Source organism: Artibeus jamaicensis, unplaced genomic scaffold (assembly GCF_021234435.1).
Source record: "Artibeus jamaicensis isolate MK-2021 breed Jamaican fruit bat unplaced genomic scaffold, CSHL_Jam_final scaffold_754, whole genome shotgun sequence".
In the NCBI taxonomy this organism is placed as follows: domain Eukaryota; kingdom Metazoa; phylum Chordata; class Mammalia; order Chiroptera; family Phyllostomidae; genus Artibeus; species Artibeus jamaicensis.
In genome coordinates this window covers 6,398,415-6,423,380 of record NW_026522054.1, presented here as the reverse complement: position 1 = coordinate 6,423,380, position 24,966 = coordinate 6,398,415, and the positions used below count along the sequence as shown (strand labels likewise).

General features: G+C 55.5%; 1 protein-coding gene across 4 annotated transcripts in view; it reads right to left on the bottom strand.

Moving 5' to 3' along the window:
• Positions 1 to 24,966, bottom strand: part of NEK7 (NIMA related kinase 7) — a 117,354-nt gene that overhangs the window by 28,074 nt on the left and 64,314 nt on the right. For all 4 annotated transcript variants that reach the window (XM_053659548.1, XM_037150882.2, XM_037150883.2 and 1 more), the window contains exons 2-5: positions 20,788 to 20,872; positions 10,715 to 10,855; positions 5,048 to 5,110; positions 3,066 to 3,176 (exon numbers count right to left, since the gene is read on the bottom strand). In XM_053659548.1, coding sequence (XP_053515523.1) covers positions 3,066 to 3,176; positions 5,048 to 5,110; positions 10,715 to 10,855; positions 20,788 to 20,844 — 372 coding nt within the window. In that variant the 5' untranslated portion in view covers positions 20,845 to 20,872. The remainder of the gene's footprint in view (positions 1 to 3,065; positions 3,177 to 5,047; positions 5,111 to 10,714; positions 10,856 to 20,787; positions 20,873 to 24,966) is intronic.

The following is a 24,966-nucleotide window of genomic DNA, read 5'->3' as shown; positions in this document are numbered from 1 at the left end:
GGGGAGACGTCCCTGTGAGTTTCTCCTAATGGAGTTTTTCCACTTTATGAAGGTTAGCTTACAGCAGGAATATTAGAAAACAGCAGAAGTTCTTAGGGCCGCCAGGAAAGGGCCCTCCTCTCAGATGGCTGGCTGTGTTCTCTCGGCATCTCGGCAGCTCCCGTGAGATTGGAGTGGGAACGGCAGTGGGCCCCTGGACCGAGAAGTGCGCCAGGCGTAAAACCATCCACTCTCACGCACACATCAGCACACGTGCCTCGGTGCGAGGCACGGCCATCAGCCAGGTCCCACCCTGGAAACGGACCAGATGAGCAGAGCAGACAAGGTCCCTGTACTCGGAAACAGAGACTCCAGACACAATCCGAAACGTGAGCACAGCAGGTCCACCGCCTGGCTCAGCCTGAGAAAGTGACGCCCCTGTGGTAACACAAACCAGATTGTGTCACCCACAGACAGCCCGAGGGTGGGGAGGGGCCTCGGGGCAGAAGCCCCCACGCAGGAGGCAGCAGCCACCCGAGGGCCTGGGAGGTCAGGGGAGGGGGACTGGTGCCCAGGAGGAGGCGGGGCCGAGGCCACGGCTCTCACGAGGATGATCTCACGAGGATCCGCGACACCTGCCCCGAGGCCTTGCCTGTTGCCTAGGCAAACGGGCGGTACTCATCATAAAACGTAGGCTCTTCACAGGCTCAGACCGCAGTCAGTGCCCACTGGGGAGGCAGGAGAACGGCATTACTGATCCTCTGTGGAAAATCACTTCGGAATTCTACCAAAGCACATCAGGTTGCTCCAGAAGCTTAAGAAGCAGTTGCTATCTTTTATTTCAGAAGTTTCCCGATTAGTCTTTTCCAGGGTAGATCCCTCTGAAGTGTGGTCAGAGGCCCCCAGGGTCGTTTAGGTGCAGTTATCAATTCCACATCGGCCGGGCCCTACCGGTTACCGCACCCAGAATCCTGCAGTTCTGAACCTCTCACGACCTCCCCTGGGTCGGCTGATGGGAACTTTCCCTTGATGGTGTCCACGGATGGCGAGACCCACTCACAGGAGGGAGCCCGGCTTGTCACCACAGCAGACACGCGACCAGGGGGGACAGCCCTCTCCTTCCCCACTGGCCTGAGCGGTGCCTCTGCTGAAGGCGGAGGCGAGGTACCTGCGAGGTACTGGGCCCTGTGCTTGTTTGCTTGGGCGGCGAAGGGACAGGCGCGTCCCCCATGGTTCTGCGGAGGAAGGGTCTCACCTGTACGTGTGGAGCAGGGGCAGCAAAGGAAGAAAACTGGTTTGGACAAGAGCAGGACCTCGAGACAGCCTAAGCCCCCAGTTACCTGTCAGTGGGGGGTCAAGACGCATAACCAAAACCGCCTGCTGCCTTTCCGAGCCTTCAGCAGGGGTTCGCCTCCTTCCTTCCCACTAGAGTTAGCTCTTGTTTCTAAAGGGCTCAGCGCAGAATTTTGTTTTAGTCATCTCTTTATGTGTCTCCTAGCTGCTTGGTAAAACTTCACATTGGTATATTTGCATTTCTTTTTAAAATTAGGCCTATAGTTGTATTTTTTTTTTAATTGGCCATTAATCCGCAAAGACGTTTTGTTGGTGGTTGGCTTTGCCCGTGGTGGGAAGTCCCTAGAACCGAAAATCAGATAACGGATCAGAAGTGAGTCAGACTCCCCACGGGACTTCACACTCAGCCTGATGGCATTCGTGATAATGAGAATATTAGCTTCCTTTTCTGCCCCGTGTTACTATTTGGAAAGCAGCCGGAGGCCGTCTCCGCCCTGCGGGGGAGGACGCTGCACCTGGCGGAAGGGATGCACGGGGTGCTGGGCGGCCGTCCGCGCTCTCCCCGAGAGCAGGGTCCCACTGCTGCAGGGAGTCGGCAGGCGCCGGCTCAGCAACCCCGGGAGGCTGTGGAACATCTGACTTTCAGGGGGCACCCTGTGATACAAGTCTTTCAGGGCCACGAAAGGAAAACAGGCGAGTTTGGCACGAGCCAGACCCAGCTTCCAACGCCAGCTCTTCTGCTGACCGGCGACGGCGCGGGTGTTCTCAGAGCGCCAGGCCTACCCCTCAGAACCCCGTGCGTGCTAACCAGGCTGGTGCCCAGGCAGCGCCCAGCACTGTTTTTAAACGCCCACATGGTGACTCCACAAGGCAGAGACTGTCCCTCGTGCCCAGGGACCTGCCAAGAAACCGAATGTGCCAGCAGACAATGCCTAGACCTCGCACAAATGCCCAGACAGCCTGAGCCACTGCCTGCAGCAACCTGACCAGAGCGCCGGCCTGCTGCGCCCGGCTGGTGGGAAGTCAGACTGCCACCCCCAGGGACGGCCCGGGAAGCGAGCCAGGACCTTCGCCAACCATCAGCCCTGCATGGCCAGGACTTCTTCAACAACTGACAGTTCTTCTCGTTTTCGCCTCTGCTTCCCACTCAGGACCGACCGGATAATCCCAGGAGAAGCCTAGCTTCCGCCCCAAGTAACAGTGATGACCAGGGTGCACCCGCAGCCTCCTCTGTCCCACTGCAAAGGTGACTCTGCCCAGACGCTAGTGACAGCGGCTGACTTCCTTGCTACGGGAAGCTCAGAACAAATGCTTTCGTTGAGTCGTTTGGCTGGTTTTCTATGACTTCCACACTGTTCGGCTCATCTTCCAGCCAAACGCAGGCGGGGCGTCCCAGCCTCCCGGGCAGCTAGATGTCGGGGACAGTGTTCTGGCCCGTGGGGTAAAGCTAACAGCGCTGAGTGGCAGCCCCCAGCGAGGGTCCTGAAGACACAGCCAGCAAGGCCCTTTGTCCCTTCATGCTGGGACGGTGACTTGGTCACCTGAGACAGGTTCGGTGTCTAAGAATCTGACAGATCAGAGTGGCCGTGTCAGCCCCGGAATTTGAGGTCACAAAGAAATCACCAGGTACAGCAGCACCACTGCCTGCCACTGAGCACCCGGCTGCCCGCCGGGGCCTGGAAACGCACCGAGGTCTTTATTCCGAGAGTCCGACAGACCCAGGGGTCTAGTTGACGACCCCACTAGAAACAGAGCGTCTGTCGTTTGTTTTCTCATTTTATTTTACACCTTACCTTTATCATTCGGGATAGATCGCCAGCATCTGCTAATTCCAAAACTATGTTTAATTCATTATCTTCAATGAACGATGCATAATATTTAATTACGTTTGGATGGTTGAGTTGCTGAGGAGACAAAAAAAAAGGTATCAAAAAGTTTTCTCATTGTAAATTCTCCATAGTTTCATAACTTAAGAATAAATTTAGCCCTGGCTGGTGTGGCTCAGTGGATTGAGTGCCAGCTTGCAAACCAAAGGGTCACTGGTTCGAGTCCCAGTCAGGGCACTTGCCTGGATTACGGGCCAGGTCCCCCCGTGGGGGCCCACAAAAGGCAACCACACATTGATGCTTCTTTCCCTCTCCCCTCTCTTTAAAATAAAGAAATAAAATTAAAGAAAAAGAAGAAGAAGAAATTTAGTTACTGGTTTCACTTTTCAGTTATAGAAATAAATCAACATGACTGTGCGTTTTTCTTTCATTTTGTGAGTTTTAAAACAACTATTCTAAGTTATGAAAGTAAAACTAGGTATCAATCTTATTTTCATATCCTTTATTAAAAGTACTACAGTAACTCATGCACTTAAAATCTTTTAAAGTATTGCTATGTCCAATAAACATATGTATCTATGCCTATAAATGAATGACATAATTAAATCAATTGCTAAAAATTACAACGCATCCTTCAAAAGGAGACCTGTCCTTTCAGGGCACTAAACGGCAGATACAGTTTTCCTTTTCACGTCCAGTTTGACATCAGAGCCCATCCTAGTACAACCGTATCCAGGGGTGAAAGTGAGAGCCAACAAAGTGGCAACCGTAACAAGCAGCCTCTGGGACACTGCACCTCTGTGCTGTTTCTATGCCCGGTAACGTGAATGAATATGCCAGACTTATCCATGGGGCCGAGTCACAAAATCGCCCCAAGGAAAATTTTACCACATAGAAAAATATAGGAATCACTTCATATGCATGTATGATCTTTTTTATGATCCTTTTTCAATCTTTAAACAAGTTAACATGACAAATAGTTTCTCAAAGAAAGGTATTCAAAAATTATTCTAAAAGAGTGTATACATGAGTTTCTTCTCCTCTTTCCACTTAGAGGCTTCCCCCCACGAGGTTTATATGTAATTTTAAGTAGTTACTCATTTCCTAGGGAGTGACTCCAACCAATAGAACAGTCTAAAGCAAGGTCGTTTCCATCCTACTTGTACCGTTCCGAACCAGTTTGATTCATTGTAGACACCAACAAAACCAGGTGGCCCAAAGAACACCCAGGTCTTGTCCAGAAGTTACAAAGGCGAGTCACAGCCCCCTCAACAGACATGCGCCCAGAACACAGGCAGGATGGAGCTGCCGCTTGGGTCATGTTCTGTGAGTGGGCAACACACCGGGAAGGTCGTTCCGACACACTCCCACCTCAGCCTTCCTAAACCTGGGAACAGACACAGGAACAGCGTTAGAGACACGGGGGCCGCTGGGACCGGTCCGCGTGCTCAATGCATCCAGTCTTACGACAGAACCGATGTGCGTGTGTGTTACTGCTTGGCCTTGGGCATCTGCCTGGGATGGTCAAGACAACAGTCTCTGCAATGTTTTACGCCCATTTTTATCTATTAAATAGATAGTTTGAAATGGGGGGGAGCAATCCTACCAAATGTTCCAATTAAATTATTTTATAGTGATTCCAACAGACTGAGACCAAACTTGTACAGTTCCTCAGAATCAGAGTGGCACGATTGTGTGAAAAGGTGCACTGCTCCTAAGTGCACCATTTTTTAAAAGATTTTATTTATTTATCTTTAGAGGGGAAGGGAAGGAGAGAGGGAGAGAATATCAATGTGTGGTTGCCTCTCATGCGTCCCCGGCTGGGAACTGGCCTGCAACCCAGGCAGGTGCCCTGACTGGGAATTGACTAAGTGCACCATTTTAATACAGGACCTTTATCAGCACATCCAGCTGCGTTTGAAAGAGCCAACGGCCGGCGGGCGGTTTACCTTCAGGAGGTCGATCTCCTTGATGCAGTCGGCACGGGCTTTGGCGTCCATCAGATCAAATATCTAAAAACAGAGTGCAGAGTCACCCGGTGGAACGATGCTCTGTGGCTCAAGCTACCGTGCGCGTTCGTCATGATATTTTACACATAACTAAATACACACTAAAAACTTCCTCTCCGATTAGCTGTGGGGACCACGGAGGTCTGTGGGCATTTGCTCTGATGTCACCCCCAGAGCGCCCAGTCTGCCCCCCGCAGGCAGGCGGTACTAAAGGCGGGAAAAGAGAACAGCTAGATACTTCAAGTCTCAAGTTCAATGGGAAGAACAATAATTAATATGCATTCGAACAATTATTACATGCTAAATGAACTACCCCAACTACTTCTCATCTAATCCTTGAGGGGATATTAGCATTCCCATTTTACAGATGAAGAAAGTTTAGAAAGCTTAAGAAACAGAAAAGGTCACCCAGCGGTGTAACGGAGCCGCCACAGTCCATTCTCGAAGTTACCCACCCACAGCCGAGGATCCGAACCGCCGAGCCGCCCCATCGGAGTGCGCCTGCCAGGCCTCACGCCGGCCCGCATTCCTGCCGGGCACCACCTTTCCGCGGGGGCAGGAGCGGGCCCTTCGGAGACGGCAGTGACAGCGACACAGCCTTCCTCTTTCTGAAGATGAGGCACAGACAGACACACGACGACACACAAGCAGACATGTCTGTGGGGGTGACAGACATTTCATGGGGAGGGACAAGCAGGAAAAAGTGCCTGGAAAGACCCTTTGGGGGAATAACAATGAGGAAAAACGTTGAGAAACACTGGTCTGATGTGAAAGACATAATACCATCAAAGCAGATTTAATGCCTCCAAACACAACAGAAATCTCTCAATGTTCTAAGAGTAGAAAATCACAATAAATACAAAGCAACATCCTAAACATTAAAGTCTGAATAAGTCAATACTACAAGCTGATTAAAACCCTAGTTCCCTAATAAAACAACTTTAATAACATTTATAATCATCAACTCGAGGACACTTCCTCTGGCGACAGCTGGGTGGCCCCAGAAAGGCCGGGGTGCGCCCCTGGGAGGAGCTGAGCGAGGCCCAGCAGCCAGGGAAGGCATCGCTGAGAGCCAGCGGGGGAGCCCGGGCCACAGAACCAGGACCGAACGGTGGTCGGTCCAGCCCAGGGTCCCTGCTGTCTCCGCCGGCTGGGGTGAAGTCTCATGCACACAGGTAGCCAGGGAGCTCCACAATGCATGTGTGTGCCCAGGGCAGGTTCAGAAACCCAGGGAAGGGGTCCCCATGGAGGGTGGGGTGGCCCCGAAGCTCAGAGCCGGCAGAATCTCAGGCTCCACCGCCAGCAGCACCGTGAACGCCACGCAGACAGTGCGGCACGGGCAGGGCCGTGAGCGGTGCATCGGCACGCTCTCCCTCCTCAGGTCCGAACGCACCCAGTTGCACTGTTCCCTTACTTCCAAAAGAATCAACGAACAAACACACAACGTTAGAGCCAGAGGGAACCCACATACCCCTTCCCTAAACAATTCCGGCTTCCGCTCACTCCCATTGCTTGCACAAACCCACGTCTTTCTCGCGGTGAGAACAACGGGGTCCGTGAAACAGCGTGTGCCTTCTCACCTAACGTGGCACAGCCAACACTCTTCCCGCATCTGCAGCCTTCCCCGCTCCTTTCACGGCACGGTTTCCAGTGAAAATCGCAAATATCGAGCTTGGTTTTCTAGCCTGATGGGAAGCAGCTGAGCGCTGCGGTGTGTTGAGATTTGGGGAGAACAGAGGTTCTAGTTAATGGTTCGCACAGACACGGAACACGGACGGCCTGGCGGTCTCTCCCGCTCACGTCCACAGACCAGAAATAGGCTTCCCCTCCCTCCACCTGTGCCGACGCTCACCCCCGCCACCGAGAACCGGCGACTGCTATGACTGCAGATCGGAACGAGAAGGAGAGGAGAAGAGGAAAGAGAGGATGGTGAGTGGCCAGCCACCGTCAGGAAGGTCACACAAAATGCGGGAAAGAAACTGCTCTGCAGCCACCGAGCCCTCGTACAGGGACCAGTCGGGTGGACGAGGCCCTGTCTGAGGGGTGGTGCACGTGAAAGGCAGGGCGAAGCCCCACAGCCGCCCGCAGCGAAGTGGGGACAGCGAGGAAGACTCGGGAGGAAGTGCCTCCACGCCCAGCCCTCTTGGGCCAGCTCGGCTGCACTCTGCCCGCCAGTGATTAACACAACAGGGGGGCCTGCTGTGCCCGTGCCCGTGCCCTTACCCTTCCCAAAACTGCGCTGACCCCCAGCTCGCACCGAGATGCCCCAGAGAAACAGGTGAGGAAGCGAGCGGGCCGCCCCGCCGGAGGCAGGTGCAGACAGGTGCGCGGAGAACGCACACGCATTGGCGCGGCCTGAGCCAGGTGGGGGGGGCCTCCTCCGGGAGCTGGCCGGCGCCTTCCCCACGAGGCTGGCAGAGGCAGCGGCGTGGGAGACACTTCCCAAGGCGTCCTCACAGAGCGAGTCAAGTCAGGAGCTCACTACTGCAGGGAGGGAGCCTGCCATGCGGCCGTTTCACAGAGACAAGCCACTCACCTCCCCGAATTCTCCCCACGGTGCCAGGACACGGTGTCACTGCAGCACATGTTAACAACACTAACAAGTGTTCATGCAAACACAGAACTGTGGGCTTGGTGTTGGCTGCAGGGAAAACACACACACGCCCAGACTGCCTGCGCTTTAAAAAAATCCAAGTGGCAAGAGAAATCACTGATCCTGCCAAACCAGGGCCGGCTACGCTGTTCCCGGGAACGAGGCCTCTCCCAGGGCTGGAGGCGGCTCGGAACACCGTGGGGAAGTACAGAACTCTAAATGTCGCAGGCCTTAAAGGGATTCCTGGAAACCGCCTTTTTCCAGCACATAGGGAAGGGGTCATTCTGGTCCCAGTGAGTAAACTAAAAGCCTGGAGATGTGTAGAGACCTAATCTCCCAGGAATCCAGTCTTCACGCTGGAAAAGATACTCTGAAACGGAAGCCTGCGGACGTGCAGGAGACGTGTGAGTTCTCGGAAGCCCCAAGGAAACAGGAACCGCTCGGGCAGACCGTGCCGCGTGTCTCCGCCCCAACTTAAACTGCTTTGGAATCGCGAGTTAGCGTTTCATCGGAAGTCAGTCCCCAGACATGGAGAGAAAGAAGCACTCTCAAGGCACCACTAAGTTCTGAACCAAACACACGTGCACAAATCCATTGAACGGGAACTTCGGAAGTGTCTTATCTTTCTTTTTTCTTAGCCAGCAAGTCAAGACAAAATGAAAACTGAACCTTTAGATTAAATAATCCCTAGATAGAAATTCAAAGCTGTCTTATTGCATAAGCAAGAAAAGGCAACACGTACGGGGAAAAAAGAATCTGGATTTTGTAAAAACACTTCCCATAAAATATTTACAGGCTTGTCTTCACAAGCCATCTTTCTCAGCTCCACCGGTTTCTCTGAGTTTTGGAATCTGTTTTCTACTTAGGAAGAGCAAAGTTACTAGCGGTATTTACACAGGTACTGGCTGATGAGCATTCTCTGAACCCCTTAAAAAGTCTTCTTTTGTCGCCTTCAAATTCTGCCAAAATGACCAGATTCGGCACCAGTGACCGAAGCTGAAAAGGTAAACTCCAGGTACCTTTCGGAGGCACGGGAGACCTTCCGGTGACTTGGCAGGAACGTCCTTGAAAGGCAGGTGTCAATTTGTTACAAGAAAAACACCGAAAACGAAGTGCAGAAAGCACTTCAAAACACACAGCAAGAGAGTCCAGCTAAGCTGGTGCCTCTTGCTTTAAGTAAACCTCGCTTAAAGGGAAATTGTAGCCAAATGCCTCCCGGACCACTGGGCTTTCCCGAGCCTGAGGAACCAGTCGTGCAGCCGGTCCCCAGAGGAGTCCTGTGATGGTCCTCAGCCCGCCCCTTCTGACCTCAGCCCCGGGTCACACCTCTTCCACCCCCACGTGCCTGCCCCTGGCGCCCGCCCGCTCTCCCCACGGCCTGGCCCCCGTGGTGCGCCCACACGTCTGAGCCACGCACTAGCTGCCAGGCCCTTTCCCGCGGAGGCCGAAGGTCCCGCAGTGGCGGTCTGGAACGAGGCCCCACCCGCCTCCCTCAGGACTCCACACTCAGAAAACCCTCGTGCACACCGGTGCCCTCTGACGCCACAGGCTGGTGCAGGGGCTCCAACTGCCACCCGGCAGGGAGCCCTGCACCACGGGTTCCTCCACGCCACAAAGCCTCTCAGGAGGACCACGGGACATCCCTCCGTGGTCCGGGTTTGCGAGAGCTGGAAGCCCCGAGAAGCCCAGGCAGGCCTTGCGAGAGTCAGGGACTCCTTGCCCGGGGACAGCAGAGCTGGGAGTGCGCACATGGGCGTAGGAGATGCAAACGATCTGAAATTACCACCGTGAGGAATGAACGCCCCCACAGCAGTGGGACGGCAAGGAGCCACCGGAGGGAACAGAAAGGGGAGACCATAGCAGTGGGGGGAGCAACAAGCGTCGTCACCAGGCACGGGGGCGGCCACAGCTGTGGGCGTAAAGGCGGCTGAGACATGACAGGGCAGGGCAGGTGCACGGACGTGGGAGGAACCGGCTGCCAGCAGGAAAGTCTCCCAGGAGGCACAAGAGAAGGGCGTCACCCGGGGCGTGGGCAGGTGAGGACAGTGAGCTAGGGCTGCTGTGCCATCGAGAAATTGCATTGAGAAGAGGAAGGGACACTGTCCGACAGGAGGGGCCATTTCTGCCGGGCATGGGCGCATGCGGGCTGTGGCCGAGGCCTGGTAATTTTCGGCTCCCACCGGGGACATCGTAATCAGCTTTGAAAAAGGAAACAGCCTCCGCAGGTGCTGCCGAGCCGAGAGCAGGCCGCCAAGGGCACCCGGGTGTCCACGGGGACGTGTGAACCGCGGCCCCTCATCTGGGGAAGGCGGGACTGGGGGAGGCCAGCGGCCCTCGGAGGCAGGGAGACAAGTGCTCCAGATGAGAGGGCGAGAGAAATAGGACTTTCCAGACTCGTGAGGGCGAGTGAGCCCTGGGGGGGTGGGGGCGGGCCCCCGCGGTAAGAGGAGCCGGGAAAAGCAGCACCAGGCCTGGAGCACGGCTGATTCTAGAGTGACGCTGAGGCAGCATGGAGATTTCGGGTGGGACCGCAGGCTTCTCCTCACATCCACTTCGGCTGCTTTGGTTCATGGCCAGCATGCCCTCCACGTTCATCTCCTGCCTCACCCTGACCTCGACGGCCCTCCATTAACCCAGGAATCCCTTCCGGGGGTCTCCTCGCCCATCGAGACGCCCAGAGCCAGCAGGTGGCATCCAGCTGCACGTCCCACGAGGGGCGAGCTGGCACCCCGAGTCGGCCTCAGAAAACCCAGCGCTACGGATGCTCTTCGGGGGGGTCACTGTGGTCTCCACCGAGTCAGGGTGACAAAACCCCCACGTCTGAGAGCCTAGAGGCAGCAGCGCAACTGCCCCCCAAGCCAGCCTGCAAGTACAAAGGACACTTGTTACACTTCCCCAGAATTCCCAGTGTGAGACAGTCGGAGCCCAATCAGTGAGGTCAGACTCCTCTGCTGATTACGGATCATGCACGCAGTAGGAGGTTACAGTGATTTATAAAATTGAAATCGTCTTACCTGCACTTTTTTTAAAGCTACTGGTACTCCATCCAAGAGACAGGATGCTCTATAAACTTCACTAAATTGCCCGCGACCAATTTTCTTTTCTATTCGAAAGTTGGCTAAGGTATTATAGCCCATGTCCGGTCGTAAGGCCTTCTGCAATTAAAAAAGTCAGAAAAGTTTTCAATCACACGGTGTACACAATCAATGATGCTTTTCACATACGCGGGCAAGCCCTGGGGTGGCGTGACTCGGTGGTTCCGGGCTCCCGTGCCAAGCAGGCTCTGTCTCAACCCAGCAGGCACAGCGGCGGCCACACCAGTGGTCCTGATGGGGAGGAAAAGTAACCGACAAGCCACGTGTAAAAACGTGTATCGTGTTGTATAGAAAGGGCTGGAAAGAAAAGCCTCTGAAGGAAGGAGGACAGGAGGAGGCGGGGGAAGGGGAAGACAGGAAGTCCCAAAGCCGTCTTTCATTCAGAGAACATAAACACGCCCTCTGCGATCTAGTACTTCTTTGATAATCCTCCTCCTTTTCAAAGAATCTCTGAGTTGAAACAGAATCAGTTAACACATATACTCACTCAGCCTGACCTGCCTGGTAACACACGAAAGCCCAGAGCTTCCTGGCCGTGTGACTCGCACAGAGGGCCCTTCTGGAGGCAGGGCGGGGGGCTCACTGCCACAGCGGCACCTTTTGTGAAAACACCGTATGTTTTCAAAGCAGTTGTCGGCTCACAGCCAAACTGAGAGGCAGGTACAGAGATGTCCCAGGTACCCCTGGGCTCTGCCCACACGCACGGGCCCCCCTTACCAGCACCCCCACCAGATGGTATGTTTGCTATGGCTCAGAACTGGCACTGACATGTCACCGTCACCTAGAGTCCGCGGCTGACGCCATGGTTTGCTCCGGGTGCTGCGCGTTTCTGGCTTTGGACAAAGGCGGAGTGCCGTGTGCGCAGGGTAGCAGCCCAGCGTATCCTCACTGCCTCCAAACCCTCCGCGCCCACCGAGGCGGCCCTCCCCCTGGCAGCCCCAGCAGCCGCTGATCTGCTCACTGTTGCTCCTCGGTTCTCTGAGAACAATTTGTATTTTTAAAGAGTCTCCCGCATCTAAGAAATGGACCCCCTTCCTCTTCCGCATCGACACAGACCACGGAGTCTCCAGGTGATGACAGTGTGTCCCCAGTCTCAGCACTAAGACACGGCTTCGCCATCGGGAGGGCCATCCCAGGGTCCCTGCACTTTACATGGGATGGGAATCCCATCTTCTGTCCGCACAGTCACTGACAAATATTAGCTCGAGCCGCCGAGGCAGTGTGACAGCCACATGCTGAGAGCAGGGGCTCGCTAATGTGTTTTGGCATGCGGGTTTGTAATCGCACATTTACATATGCAATGACCTACATTTGCATGTCAGATCACACACTGTCTGGGTTTATTAAGCCTGGGCCCCTCCCTGTGCTTGGCGGCCGGCGTGGCGAGCGAGGGCCAGAGGGCGGTGTTTTTGGCAATCGGGGGACGAACTGCCACTGAGGATTAGGCTGATGCGGCCTGAGCATTAGACACTTCATTAGCCGTGATCTGTTTAACAGTGGGCAGCGAGTGTAAGCTTCACAGCCCATTTGCGGCACCTTCCCCCCATGGCCTCTCTTCAGAGGGCGGCGTGGCTGAGTGACGGCCCGTGTCATCTGCTCCCATGTCCTGTCACCCAGGGTGGACGTGCAGCGCTGACATGAGAAGGATCCTCGCTGCACGTCCCCAACTGCCCCTGGTCTCCCTGCCGCACGGCAGTTTCTAGAAGAGCCGGCGTGTACAGGACGGGCTCCTCGGGGACTCCGGCGGACAGGCAGGCAAAGCGCTCACCTCGGTAATGACCCTGCTAGGCCGCACTCGGAGCCTCCCCACCCTGACGGGCTCTGTCCCGTGGCGGGGAGCACTGTGTTGGGGGCTTCAGACAAACGCACGGTGCCATCTGTGAACGCCCACGCAAGTGGAGAACAGTTTCTAGGAAGAGTCACTCTCTTTTTTGTGTGATGTCCAACCCTCTTCGTATACTTTTAATTTCACAATGGAGTTATGCTGGGAATAAAATAACTCAGCAAAATAATGCAATTCAAACCAAAGAATACTGAAAAAGTGCCTTTTCTCTCCCAATTTGGTGTGCAAAGCGGGTCTCAGTCACCTGCAGCCCCTTAGGGACCAGGTGCTGCTCCGAGCGGCGCAAAGCGGCTTCTGAGTTTCAGGAGTTGCCTAAAGAATCCTCAACTTTATCAAAGGAAAACCTGCCCTGGTCCTTACACAACAAAGGCAGTGATGACCGCCAATGACGGGAGGCCTCCGAGTCACCTGTGCCCCTGGCCTGGGGCCTCGCCCACCAGCCACTGCTTTGTCTCCCCAGTGCACCCCCTGCACCACCGAGGCCTCTCGGACCTTCCGGACAGCCCTGCTCTTTGCGCCTGTTGAGTCTGCACTCGCCGTCGGGAGTCACTGCTGGCCCTGCTCGGGAATCGAGGGGGGCTCACGGGGGCAGCTCCCCAGCTCCTGGTCTGCGTCCACGGCAACTGACGGCCACCGTGCAGCTCTCCACACGGCTGTACAGACTCCGGGACCAGGCCGGGTCCTGGGTCTCACTGGTCACAATCATTCGTTCGCACGTGTTTCATCCCCCTCCACTAAGTCTCCCAGAGACAGAAATGGACTTTTGTCTTTGCACAGGGTGGCCTGAGGCCAGGCAGCCTGCCGTGAAGAGGACAACACACATGCTCGTGACACGGGTGCAGAGGGACGCCCTCACGCACACGTCAGGCCTGCAGGGCACTTTGCAGACGGTGACTGCCGGCAGCTCCACCCAGAGTCTGGGGGAAGCAGGCGGAGGGTGCAGAGAGCCTCAGACCTGCAACGACGGGCCCCTGCCTCTGCCCCCAGCAGCTGCCCGACAGGCAGAACAGACCCCGTCTCAGGACCGGTGCCCACAGAGACTGCACTAACACCCCATCCCTGTGAGCACGTGCTCTCCTGGTTGGTCTGGCTCCGAGAAAGAGCCCCCTGAGCCCCCATGACGCACAGCAGGAAAGGCAGAGCTTGGGAGTCAAAGCCCACTTCTGAGGCCCAGGCCCTTCCTGGGCTGGGCGGGCCCCCAGCTGGGTGTCCTGCTTCTGCAGACCCGGCACACCTCCCGGGGACGGGAGTCTGAGTGCAGTGAGCAGGGGAAGCACTGAGGACAGGCCGGGCCCCCGGCGACTGCCTTCCCCAGGGGCCACTGCACCCACCGCCTGTCCGTTGACTCACTCTCCTGCCGGGCTCGTGCGTGCAGGCTGCTGGGGGTCCTGGAGCTTTGGGGTGAGAATTCCTTAGTCTCGGCCTCAGCCTTCTCGTCCAGCGCCTCTTTCTCTGGGCCACGCTGGAGGTTTCCTCTACCCGCTGCCCCACGTCCCCTGGGCCAGCGGGCTCTGTCTCCACTGGGACGCCCGTTTGCAGGCGGTGCGGCCTCCTGACAGGGTCCCCTCGGGTGGCAGTGTGGCATGCCCAGCACAGTGACTCTGCCCAAAGTCTCGTTAATAATTACCGGGAGGGGGGAGCGCTGAACAGAAAACCAGGTGGAATGGCAGCTGGGGTGCCTGGCTGGGACGTGCCGAGGGCTGAAGGTCACGGGCAGGCCAACACCCAGCAGCCCCGGAGTGTGAGGGCGCTCGCTCCCCGGGACACGGGCTGCAGCGGCCGAACACAGCGCCTCCGCCGGCGGCTGGACAGGGCCGCACAGCCCACGGCACCGACTCAGTCACGCGGGGCTCAGGGAGTCTCAAAGCGGGACCGATGAGCATGGATGCCACAGGCCTGTGCACTGGGTGTCAATGTGGCTTTGCTTCGTGATGACTGACCGTGAGACACCCACAACTCTTACGTAAAGAGCGTAATCAAACCTGGTTTTGGAAGCACTGATGTTCTGTTTTGGTGGTAAATTACTGTGTTCAGTCTCTTCAGAAGCTGAATCTATATACTAACAGGTTATATTACAAAAGCATCCTGAGATCTTCGAAGCAAACTGCACGCTGAAAATCACACAGGACGACTGGGAAACCAACCCCCAGCGTGGACGACGCCCCACGTCACAGCCTGAGTGTCCCGGGTTCTTCCCAGCGAACCTCCGGGTGCTCTGCACGCGTTCCCGCCACTCCACACTGGGTCTCTCTGACGGACCCGGGGCGGGCCTTGTACCCACCCACCCCACCCCCACCCGCAGGCTGTGTGCACCGTGCCCTGCACGAGAACAGCTCTCTCTTCAAAATAAAATTCATTCTGCCGGCCACAGCTATCTTCTCACAGGTGCACACCCTTCAAATGCCTCGCTGGACTAAATGAATTGATTTGCTCTGAACCTGAATCCGAGGACGTGTATGAAGCAATAAGGTAACTGGAGATAACAGCAAGATGACGGCTCTCTCTGGGGAAGTTAGAGTCACCTCCCGGACCCCAAAGACCACCCCCCAGAGGAAATCAAGTCCTGGTAATTCCTAGAGCCATTGTTATCAGTGGTCAGATACACGAGCCCGAGTTAATTGTAATATTCCGTCATTAACAAGGTTTTCCACGTTACCACAATCCTCCCTTCCTAAGGACTTTCATTTGACCAATCATGCACACTAATAAATTACTTTATATTTTATATTAATGTTTTTGAATCTCTCCGAAATTTAAAAGTAACAAAACTTCAACATATCCTTCAATTTTATCTGTCAAGAAAGCTCATCCCATGATCTTAAAAAAGATACTACTCCTTTCCAAACTACACCAACTAGAATATACTTTTGACAATATCTCATACAACTCTGTCATACAGCATTTTTTAAAAACCTCACTGTAAACCAAAAAGCAAAACAACACACACAAAAACGCCACATGCGCTAACACAGTCTAATTACTCTTCTTCCCACGTGAAAAATCGTCTCCCCCAAATTTCCTGGGATCTCTCAGACGCAGCCTGTCCCCAGCGATAGGAAGCATGGGCGATGCACACCGGTCTGGGCTGCGTGTCGTTAATCATCATTAACTGATTGTTAACAAGCGAAAGAGGAAACCCCCTGTCGCACAAGAAAAATGAGTGACCAAAGATAACCAATTACCTAGCTAAACATTTATTAGTCCCTGGCATTGGTATCATTTAATCATCACTAGTTATACTACTCAGCGTAATAATGACCACATCCGGATATGTAACCAGAAATACTGATCATCTTCCCCAGCCTATCAGCTGCACCCGGGACATCAGATACGGTGAGAAAAGCCTCTGCTGAGAGATGCTGAGAGAGACGGAGAAGTGGGGGCACAAGTTCTCCAAAGAGAGTTCGTTTATTCCACAGACACTAACGGGGGGGCGGGGGGGCGTTAAACCAACAAGTGCACCGTATACACACAGACAGTAAGTGAATACACCCCGTGTCTGCTACCACTCTGTGTACCGCAGGGCTCTGTGGGAACGTGGGCAGAGGGTTATTTTCCGGGGCACTGAGGGGTGACCCGGCTGAGCAGGTGACAGTCACGCTGACACTGAAGTGGCCCTCCCTCCTGGCCAGAGGGAGGAGCGGGAGGAAGCACTGGAGGGCACGTCTCGGAGGGCAGTGTGACTCGGTGTGCTGGAGGGACCGGCACGGGGAGGCCGGGCCGGGGGTCACACGTGCTATGATCGCACACACGTACCACAGCAGCGCGCCCAGGCCACGCTCCCACGGAGCTGGGGGGAATGAGTGCAGTGGGAGTGGACACGGGGCTGGACCAGGCGCCAGACGTGGCCTGAGTGTGGCAGTGCCAGGGAGCCAGGGGCCGGAGTGGGTGTGAGGAGTTCGGGCCAGGAGACGGCGAGCTGCAGGTTTGGCCTGCACGCCGGAGGGGCAGTGCAGCCCCTCGCTGGGAGACAAGGCTGAGGGACAAGTGGCTCCGGGTAGAAACGAAGGCTGCGACAGGTGCGGGGCCAGTGGCCAGCAGTGGGTGGGAAGCAGTGGCCACAACCCTGCTGGCGGGCAACCTCAGTCGCCATCGTCCTCTGGAGGGCGAGGACTCTGCGTCCAGCAGCCACTAAAAGCCCCTGGTCAGCTCTGGTGGTGAGGAGGCTGTCCCCTCCCATGTCAGAGAGGAAGGCGAGGCCTGCGGGCCTTCAACCAGGCACCCCACTCACAAGTACGCACGAGGCCACACGCGCCTGGCTCTCCGACCCTGTGTGAGCTCGGAGCTCAGGCTCTGAGCATCCCTCTGTGCAGCTGCCTCGGAACTGACCCTGGGACTGAGCACTGGGGGCGCTGGGGGTTGGACAGGGGTGGGGTGGGGTGGGAGAGGCATCACTGGGGTGCACTCGTCTCAGCGAGGGTGTGGGGGAACGCGGGACAAACACATCTTTCTGGGAACTCTGCAATGCAGGGGGGGGTGGTCCGCAGAGGGACAGAAGGCCTGCCAGGCTGGCTGGTTTGCATTTGCCCTGAGGATGGAAGCAGTAACCCACGGCCCCTTGGCCTCTCGCTGTGGCCGTGGCGAAGGGAGCAGAGAGGGGCAGGGGATGGAGGGGGCTGGCAGTGACAACAGTGCGGCTCAATCATCAGATAGGAGACAAGGACAGATTCGGGGAGCTGGACACCCTGCGGGCGTCTGGGAAGTCCTTTTCTGAGTCCTTCCCTGCTTACAGCGAAACAGGAAGCGGCGGAGTGGGGATGGGGGAGAAAGTGCTGGAGGTTCGGGAGAAAATGAAGCAAGCGGGCGCAGGGCAGGGGAAGGGCAGGGGAAGGGCGGGGCTGGCGGGGCTGGCGGGCCCCCCCCGGGCAGCGTGCAGGGGGAGGCGCCGGTCGTGATCGTGAATTAAACCCGAGTGTGGCCTTGCGCCCCCCAAACAGCTGCTGCTCTTTCGCTGAAGTGAACTGTCTAGAGGAGAGCATCGCATCGAAGTCTCCATGAAGACCCCCAAACAGCAGCCCTGCCGATGCTCTGTGACGAGCGCTGGGCAAAGCCAGTTTATCAAAAGAAGGGAGCTGAAGGGGCAGCTTTATTTCATAAAGAAAGTAGTTCTGCAAGATCAGCTGATGAGGGGGAAGGTCATGGCCTTATCATGTCCAGAGTCCTACCCCCTCAACTCAGGCCCCTGGGAGACGGCCTGACCCTGTCTCAGGGTCACCCTCATCACCCCCACAGGCTCCCTCCCCAGGATGTGGTACCCAGCGGGCTGTCACTGGGGCTGCCTCGAGGCTGGCCATCCACCTCACTCCCGGGCTGGGCGACCCCGAGACAATGGAATCCTTGCCCCACAGGGGCAGAGAGCCGTGTTTCTGCCATGGGTCTGGCTGCCTCCCTCTGCCTCAGGCAGCCAAAGCCTTACCCTAGACACCTTCAAGTCCACAAATAATAATTAGGGCCCAAGGCTGGTCATTATTCCTTCCTCTGATCACTCCCAGAAAGTCTCAGAACTGCACCGGTTACGATCCTCTTCCATTCCACTGTACGTCAGGAAAGTGAACACGCCACAGCCCTGGTCACACAGTGACCACAAAGCAAAACACCATGTGACGTTAGCTGGAAACTTCCACTGCTTGGAACCAGTCTCAGTCAAAAGTAAATATTTTTACTATTTCTCTGCCGCCACCCTTCTACAGTTTGTAGTTCTGTAAAAACGGAACTAAATCCATTATCCCGTAAACAAGGGTACTAAAGCAGTGAGAACACAGGACAAACATCCAAAATGGCCCGTCACCTTCCAGGCCTCAGGGGACAGGTCCAGAGGAGGGAAGGAGAGAAGGAAAGCTGATGGGGAAAAATTATCCCTCAGCTCGAGAAATGGCAGTAATGCAAAAATAATAATGATAATAAAGACACATACATCTCTGGGTCCCACACACCGAAACCTAAATTCCTGCTGCCCTGAAAATGAACTGCACGGTGGGGAGACCCGGTGGGGCACTTGTCCCAGGACGAGGGAAAGGGGGGCACCCCCAGCACACGTGTCATCATGGCGACAGGACGTCGGTCTACGGCACACAAGCCGGGTCGTCCTTGGTTTTCGGTAGATGTCCTGGCCGACGCCAGTGTCACAGCGTGACCCGAGTCACTGGTGGGCCACACGTGGCCACATCCCGCCGTGATCAGGACAGGGGCGTGGAACAAAACAAAGGAAGGCTGTCGCCCCGGGCAGGGCTGTCCCCCTCAGCCGGTTAAAATAACGCTCCGAGAGCCGCCACACTGGTCCGAGACATCAAGAGCACGAGGGCCTCCGCACCGTCAGGCCATCTCTCTCTCACCGCCTCGCACGCTCAGGGTGGAGGCCAGGGGAAGCTGCCCCCCACCCGCCCCCAATGGCAGGCACCAGGTCCCCCGCACAGGAGCAGCAGCAGGGGGCAGGAGGAGGGACAGCGTGAAGAGGGAGGCCAGCCAGGCGGAGAATCCTGAGGTCCGCTGTGTGGCGGCCAGCCTCTCCGGAAACAATCGCTCTCCGTCCTGGCCCCCGCCGCCGCCCGACCTCCCCCGCTGGTGAGCCAGCGGGAGGCAAACATGAAAGTGCCTGGCTTTTTCCCTGGCAACTCAGGACTGCTCAAAACTGTGAATTTCAAAATTACAACACGCGTGACCTCGTTTTCAGAGGTGTTTCTTTCGCAGTCTTTGCTGAGAGCGAAGTAACAGGAAATGAGGGTGCTCGTGTCCGTGTGCGGAACTGGCACTGGGCCAGGTGTACATCTAATAGATGCCGCGTCCTGTAGTCTTGGTAACTCATGACCGTCGCACGGGACAGAGAGTCGACTTAAGAACGAGAACAGGCATCCTGACCTTGAGTGCTGGCTTTTTCCACGCTGCAGGGTCTCGTCTCCGAGCACTGAGAGCCAGGCGGGGACCACGGGAAGCGGGGCGGGGCCCAGTCCGGGGCGGGGCCGGCTGTGCCCTGCTTGTCTGCCCGGGTCCCAGCTGGCTCGGGGGCATTTCCGGATGGGGCCCTGCTGCGCGTGAGCACGGCTGTCCACAGGGCCCCCGCCTCAGTGGACAGGACTCCACTCCAATCGGCAGGGCAGGTGAGGGGCAGGTCCGCAGGAGAGGACACCAAGGTCTTGGAAATGCCAGAAGAGACATACAGTACAAGAACCCTCAGGTTGCTAAGAAAAGATGCTACATTTGAAAACAGGGTAGGAGACCTTCACAGAGAGAGGGCATTTTGGATGGATGCCACCCTTTGAAAGGTGGGTAGGATTTCTGACATTGGAGAAGGTGGGGGCGGGCCTGAGGCGCGAGGAGCAAAGTCACAGGGGCCGTTTTCAGAGCTAAGGCACCTGCCAGTGGGCAGTGTTTCCGGAACCACCCCTCACAGGCCCGGATCTGGGAGGAGTCAGTGGATGTCCTACAGGCAGAGAAAGAGGGCCCCGTGGTCAGGACGGGGTGGAGGACGCTGCCCCGACGTCCCCTCCTCCTGTGAGAGAGGCCAGCGTGCAGGTGCCTCAGAGGCTCCGAGGGAGGACCAGCAGGGGTTTCCCCCACGCCTCCCAAACCTCTGTGACCCCAGAGCTCTTCTGAAAGGCCCACCAATCCTTCCCACGATTTCAGGGTGACCCTCTAAGCAACACCGAGCCAGGCCGAGCAACGCAGCCTTTGTGGAGAGAGTTGCCACACGAGGACGTCCACCTCAAACACCACCGGACACCAGCAGAGCTGGGTGGAGGCCACGCACCCACGTCACGAGTTTCAAGGGCGTGTGTTCGTTTCTTACTAAAACAGTTACCTCGTTTTGAGTTAGGGAAAACCAAGCAACTGCCTGAAAGGAAAAGCACCAACTGGTCAGAGAGCGAGAGAAGTGGCCCTGATGGGAGGCATTTGGGGACAAGGCAGGGTCACCGGCCAAAGCGGAGATGGGCACAAAGTCCACGGACACAGCCACCTCTTTGGGCTCCCCTCCCTAAGCCTAATGTTAACCCTCAAAATCTCTCAAGGTCACTCCATTGCCGTTAAAAGCGGAAGCTGCAACTTTGTTTGCACTTCTGCACGTGGGACACACTATTCTGAAATACTACCTGAAGAGTAAGCCACGCCCACCCAGGCCCGGGCGCTTCCGCCGGCCCTCGCGAGAACACATCACCTGGGGCTGGAACTGAGGAGCAGGTGGCCCTGGCATGCCTTGCGATTGTTCATCCATCGTCCGAAGCAGCGGGAACTTCACGGACCTGCAGAAATGCAAAGTTGAAAGTTAAGTACCGGCATCAGCACCAATTCACATGGCTCACCATCCCAGATCAGAGAACCACCCAGCCCTTCGAAGGGAGCCCATGGGACGGCCACGCCCTCCTGCCTGCCACTCGCCGGCCCTGAGCGCCGACCGGCGAACCCAGCACCCACCGCCACGCCACGCCCAGTCTCCACAGCAATGCGCCTGCTCAGCAAATCCTGGGGGGCGAGAGGAACTTCTCTCTGCTGAGTCTGGCCTGACAGACCAAGAGGCTTCCCTCCCCGACCCATGATGTGGGAAACACGCCCAGCCAGCTTCCTGCAAACTGCTCGGGACCTGGCACGCCCCACACGCACCAGGATGTCCCAGGCCGCAGACGGGGGCCTGCGGCTCTGCGTGTCCGAGCCAGACGCACACTGTGACGCACACTGTGACGGCCAGGGTTGGACGGACCGGGCCAGGCCTCCAGGAGGGTGTCTCCTCTTCCGTGTACACACTGCTGGTGATGTCGCCTCCACCCCATGAGTTCCCCAAACATGAGCTGAAGGCCGGCTGAGTGGCAGGCCCCACGCAGGACACGGAAACCGAACTGCAAATGCGACACGGCCCCGCCCTCCACGCCGCTTCCGCGCCGTCCCCACGCGAGTCTGAGCTCTTCACAGCTAAGCCCTGCAGGGTCGAAACTGGCACCCAGGTCAGTGGGATTAGCTGACGGGGTAACAAACACACACTGTCACTTCATTATTCTCCTCACAAAGTGACAAAAACATCCTGGACGTGGGTCCTCGGTGTTACATGTATTTTCTTCCACCCTGTGTCCCTCTAAAACCCTCCCAGTGGCGGCTTCCATTAACTGAGGACGAGAAATCCATCCTTCCAACGTGGTCCAAAGAATCGGCCTCCCCCCAAGATGAAGGCTTCCTCAAGTCACCGGAGAACCCTCCCTACTCTGACCTCCGTGTCCCCTGCCCTACGCTTCTCTACTTGACCTTCGTGTTCAGGTGTGAAGTCCACCTGGCCCGCAGCGGTGTGCATGGCAGCGGGGCCCGCGGAGCCCTCCAGTTTGCCTGCCTGCGTCTGCCCCGCACACCGCGAGAGGCACGCAGGGGTCAAGGTGCACGCCTTGCTTCGTCGAGGGCACGTGTCACCACAGCTGTGTGACAGCTAAGGAGCCCATGGGAGAGTCCAGCGTGGCCCAGTGCCGAGCCCCCTGGGCTCCACAGAGGCGTCCTGGGGCTCTGCAGAGACCGCCCATCCTGCACACCCACGGAAGGGCATCAGGACCCCGCCCCTGCTCTGCACCCCCAGAGGTGTGTGGGCCCCACTTCAGAGCAGAGGCCTCGTTCAAGTCCCAGAGTCATCGTCCTTTTGCCCTCTCCCGTGGCCCCTGCACCCAGCCAGCACATCAGTCGGGGCCACTGGCTCTGTGGCTGAAATGCCCCTGCTTCTCCACGGTCCTGTCCCCGCCGCCAGGGCCCCCAGCGGGCAGCACTGAGCCCCCCAGGCAGACACTGCCGCCCCAGCCCACGTGGCTGCCCCTCTTCTCCCACCGTTCTCACAGCAGCTTCCGAAAACACGAATCACTATAGGGCACCTCCGTCATCCTGAGACTAAACCCGACTCCTCGCCAAGTGCCACTCCTGTCAGCGATGGCCTGCCTGCCCCACAAGCCCACCCGGGGCCCTTCACTGACCCCCTTCCACACACATGGCCCCTGCTCTGGGAACCTCTGCCCACCTTGGCGGTGTCAGGGCCTCCTCTGTCCTCCTGTCCTCTGGACCCCGAACCCCTGACTGCCCCATCCTCCCCAGGTCAGACTGGGCCCCGCCCCGAGCACCCCTCCCATGCTCAGACTCCTCCTTCCACAAGCAACAATGACAACCTGTAATCACCGGGTTCAGTTTTGGCACTTGTTTGCTGTCTGTCTCCTCGGCTACCACGCCGGTCCCACGAAGGCAGGAATGTGTCCCTTTCTCCCTGCTGTGTCCCCAGCAAGCGCCCGGCATGCAGCAGTGCCCACTGTGCACCTGCTGAGCGAGGGACGCGTGACTGGGCTGAGGACGACAGGACAGACGCTCCGGTTCTGGGTGGCGAGGCCGTCTGCCAGGACCAGTAACTGAGTAGAAGTGGGCGGGGACAGGAAAGGCAACCCCATGGGGACCAGGCAAGGAGTAAACTTTGGAACCAGGGGGGTGTCGGGCAGGGCCCGGGGTGGGATGAGAAGGACCGCAGGCGTCCGGCTGCTGCGGGGATCTCGGCGGGAGAGGCCTCGCCTCCTGCCCGCCAGCTCTTTCTTAGTGGGAGCTTCTGGGTGTGTTCAACGCGGCTAAGACGCATGCCCTGAACTCTTCAAGAGCGCCACATGTTTTGACATGCATTCACCAATTTGGCACGTGGTAAAAAGTGAAACAATCTTCCCCTATTCTTGTGTACAGTCATATAACTTGCAAAAACTAACACTATGTAATTAGGAATCTGAATTTCAGATATAAAAGCTAGCTCAATGAAAAAGCTGCTTAGTTTTAAGAAACTATATCAGTGGGCTACATTTTCAATATTCACATGATCCTGGTAAATATTTACAAATTTAAACACAGTATTCCATATATATTATAAATTATATAATGAATACTCTAGTCCTCAGTGACACTGTGGCAGATGGCCATCTTATTTTGAGCACTGAAATAGCATCACAGCACGGTAATTGTACGTACCTTTCACCTTTCCTAGTTCTCAATTTATAAAATTTCTAAAGCTGAGATCGTTATAAGCAAATTAAATCATTCTGTATACTTTTCCCAATTATTTGAACAACCACAGCTAATATATTCACCATAGCCAACATACTAATCAAAGTAAGAAAATTTACATTTACTTTGTTCAATATCCTCTGAGATACTGAATTTTAAAATTTCTACAGAAATTGACTTAAAATAAACCAACATACATTTCAGAACACTAATCTGATTCTTTATCAATTATAAAAGACTAGTGAAACAGCCCTGGCTGACATAGCTCAGTGGATTGAGCGCAGGCTGCGAACCAAAGGGTCTCAGGTTCGATTCCCAGTCAGGGCACATGCCGGTTTGTGGGCCAGGTCCCCAGTGGGGGCCACACAAGAGGCGAACATACATTGATGTTTCTCTCTCTCTCCCTCCCTTCCCCTCTCTAAAAATAAATAAATAAAAACCTCAAAAAAAAAGAGTAGTAAAACATACAATACAGTAAAAAAAAGATGAGGCTTAAATATATATTTGAAAGAAAATCATTTGGTGCATTTTATTTGCACCAAATATACACTATTTTTTAGAAAAGTGTATTATATATACACATATATACATGTATACACAAACACACATACATAACTAGCTATTGGATAGAAAGCATTTTAAAATAAGAGTTAATATAAAAAAATGCTTGGCTAAAGGAGACCAGTTCCCTCATGTTACATCACAAATTTCTTACCTAAAGACACAAAGGTCAACCCTACAACCTTGCAAATGCAACTTCTAACTCACAATTTAGAGTAAATCCGATTTAACGAACAAAGGCTATGCCTAGATTCCACTCATTTCAAAGCACTTCCTGCTTGCAGACATGTATTTTAATAGCTCCATCATGTTGCATGGTTTCTCTATAGATTCTTGACCCAACATGAAATCTTAAATATGAAGCTACGCACACACCAGTCTGAGGAGAGATTTCTGATGAACAGTTTTCGGAGTTTTTCTCTGCTTTATGTTTTTTGGAGCTCTAAAGAACTGAAGTACACTAGTTCGCACTTACTAGTTTTCTTTTCTTGCAATGAAGTTGCCCTTCAATCATCAAGGTTATTCACAAAATCTTGAGTCACATATATATCTAATGTCTATGAGAAAATGTTGATGTTACATTTTATTGATCAAAGTAGCTACAGTGTATGAAGAGCAGTAAGAGGACTGACCGCATTAAAATAGCGCTACTGCTCTCGTCCAGGAGAAAGTCGCGGGCCTAGCACTGTGTACGTGCAGCACCTCAAAACTGCAAAAGGGCACCTCGGAAATGTCGAGGTGACTGGTACTTGGCAGGCTGACTACTCAAAGGCAGAACTAA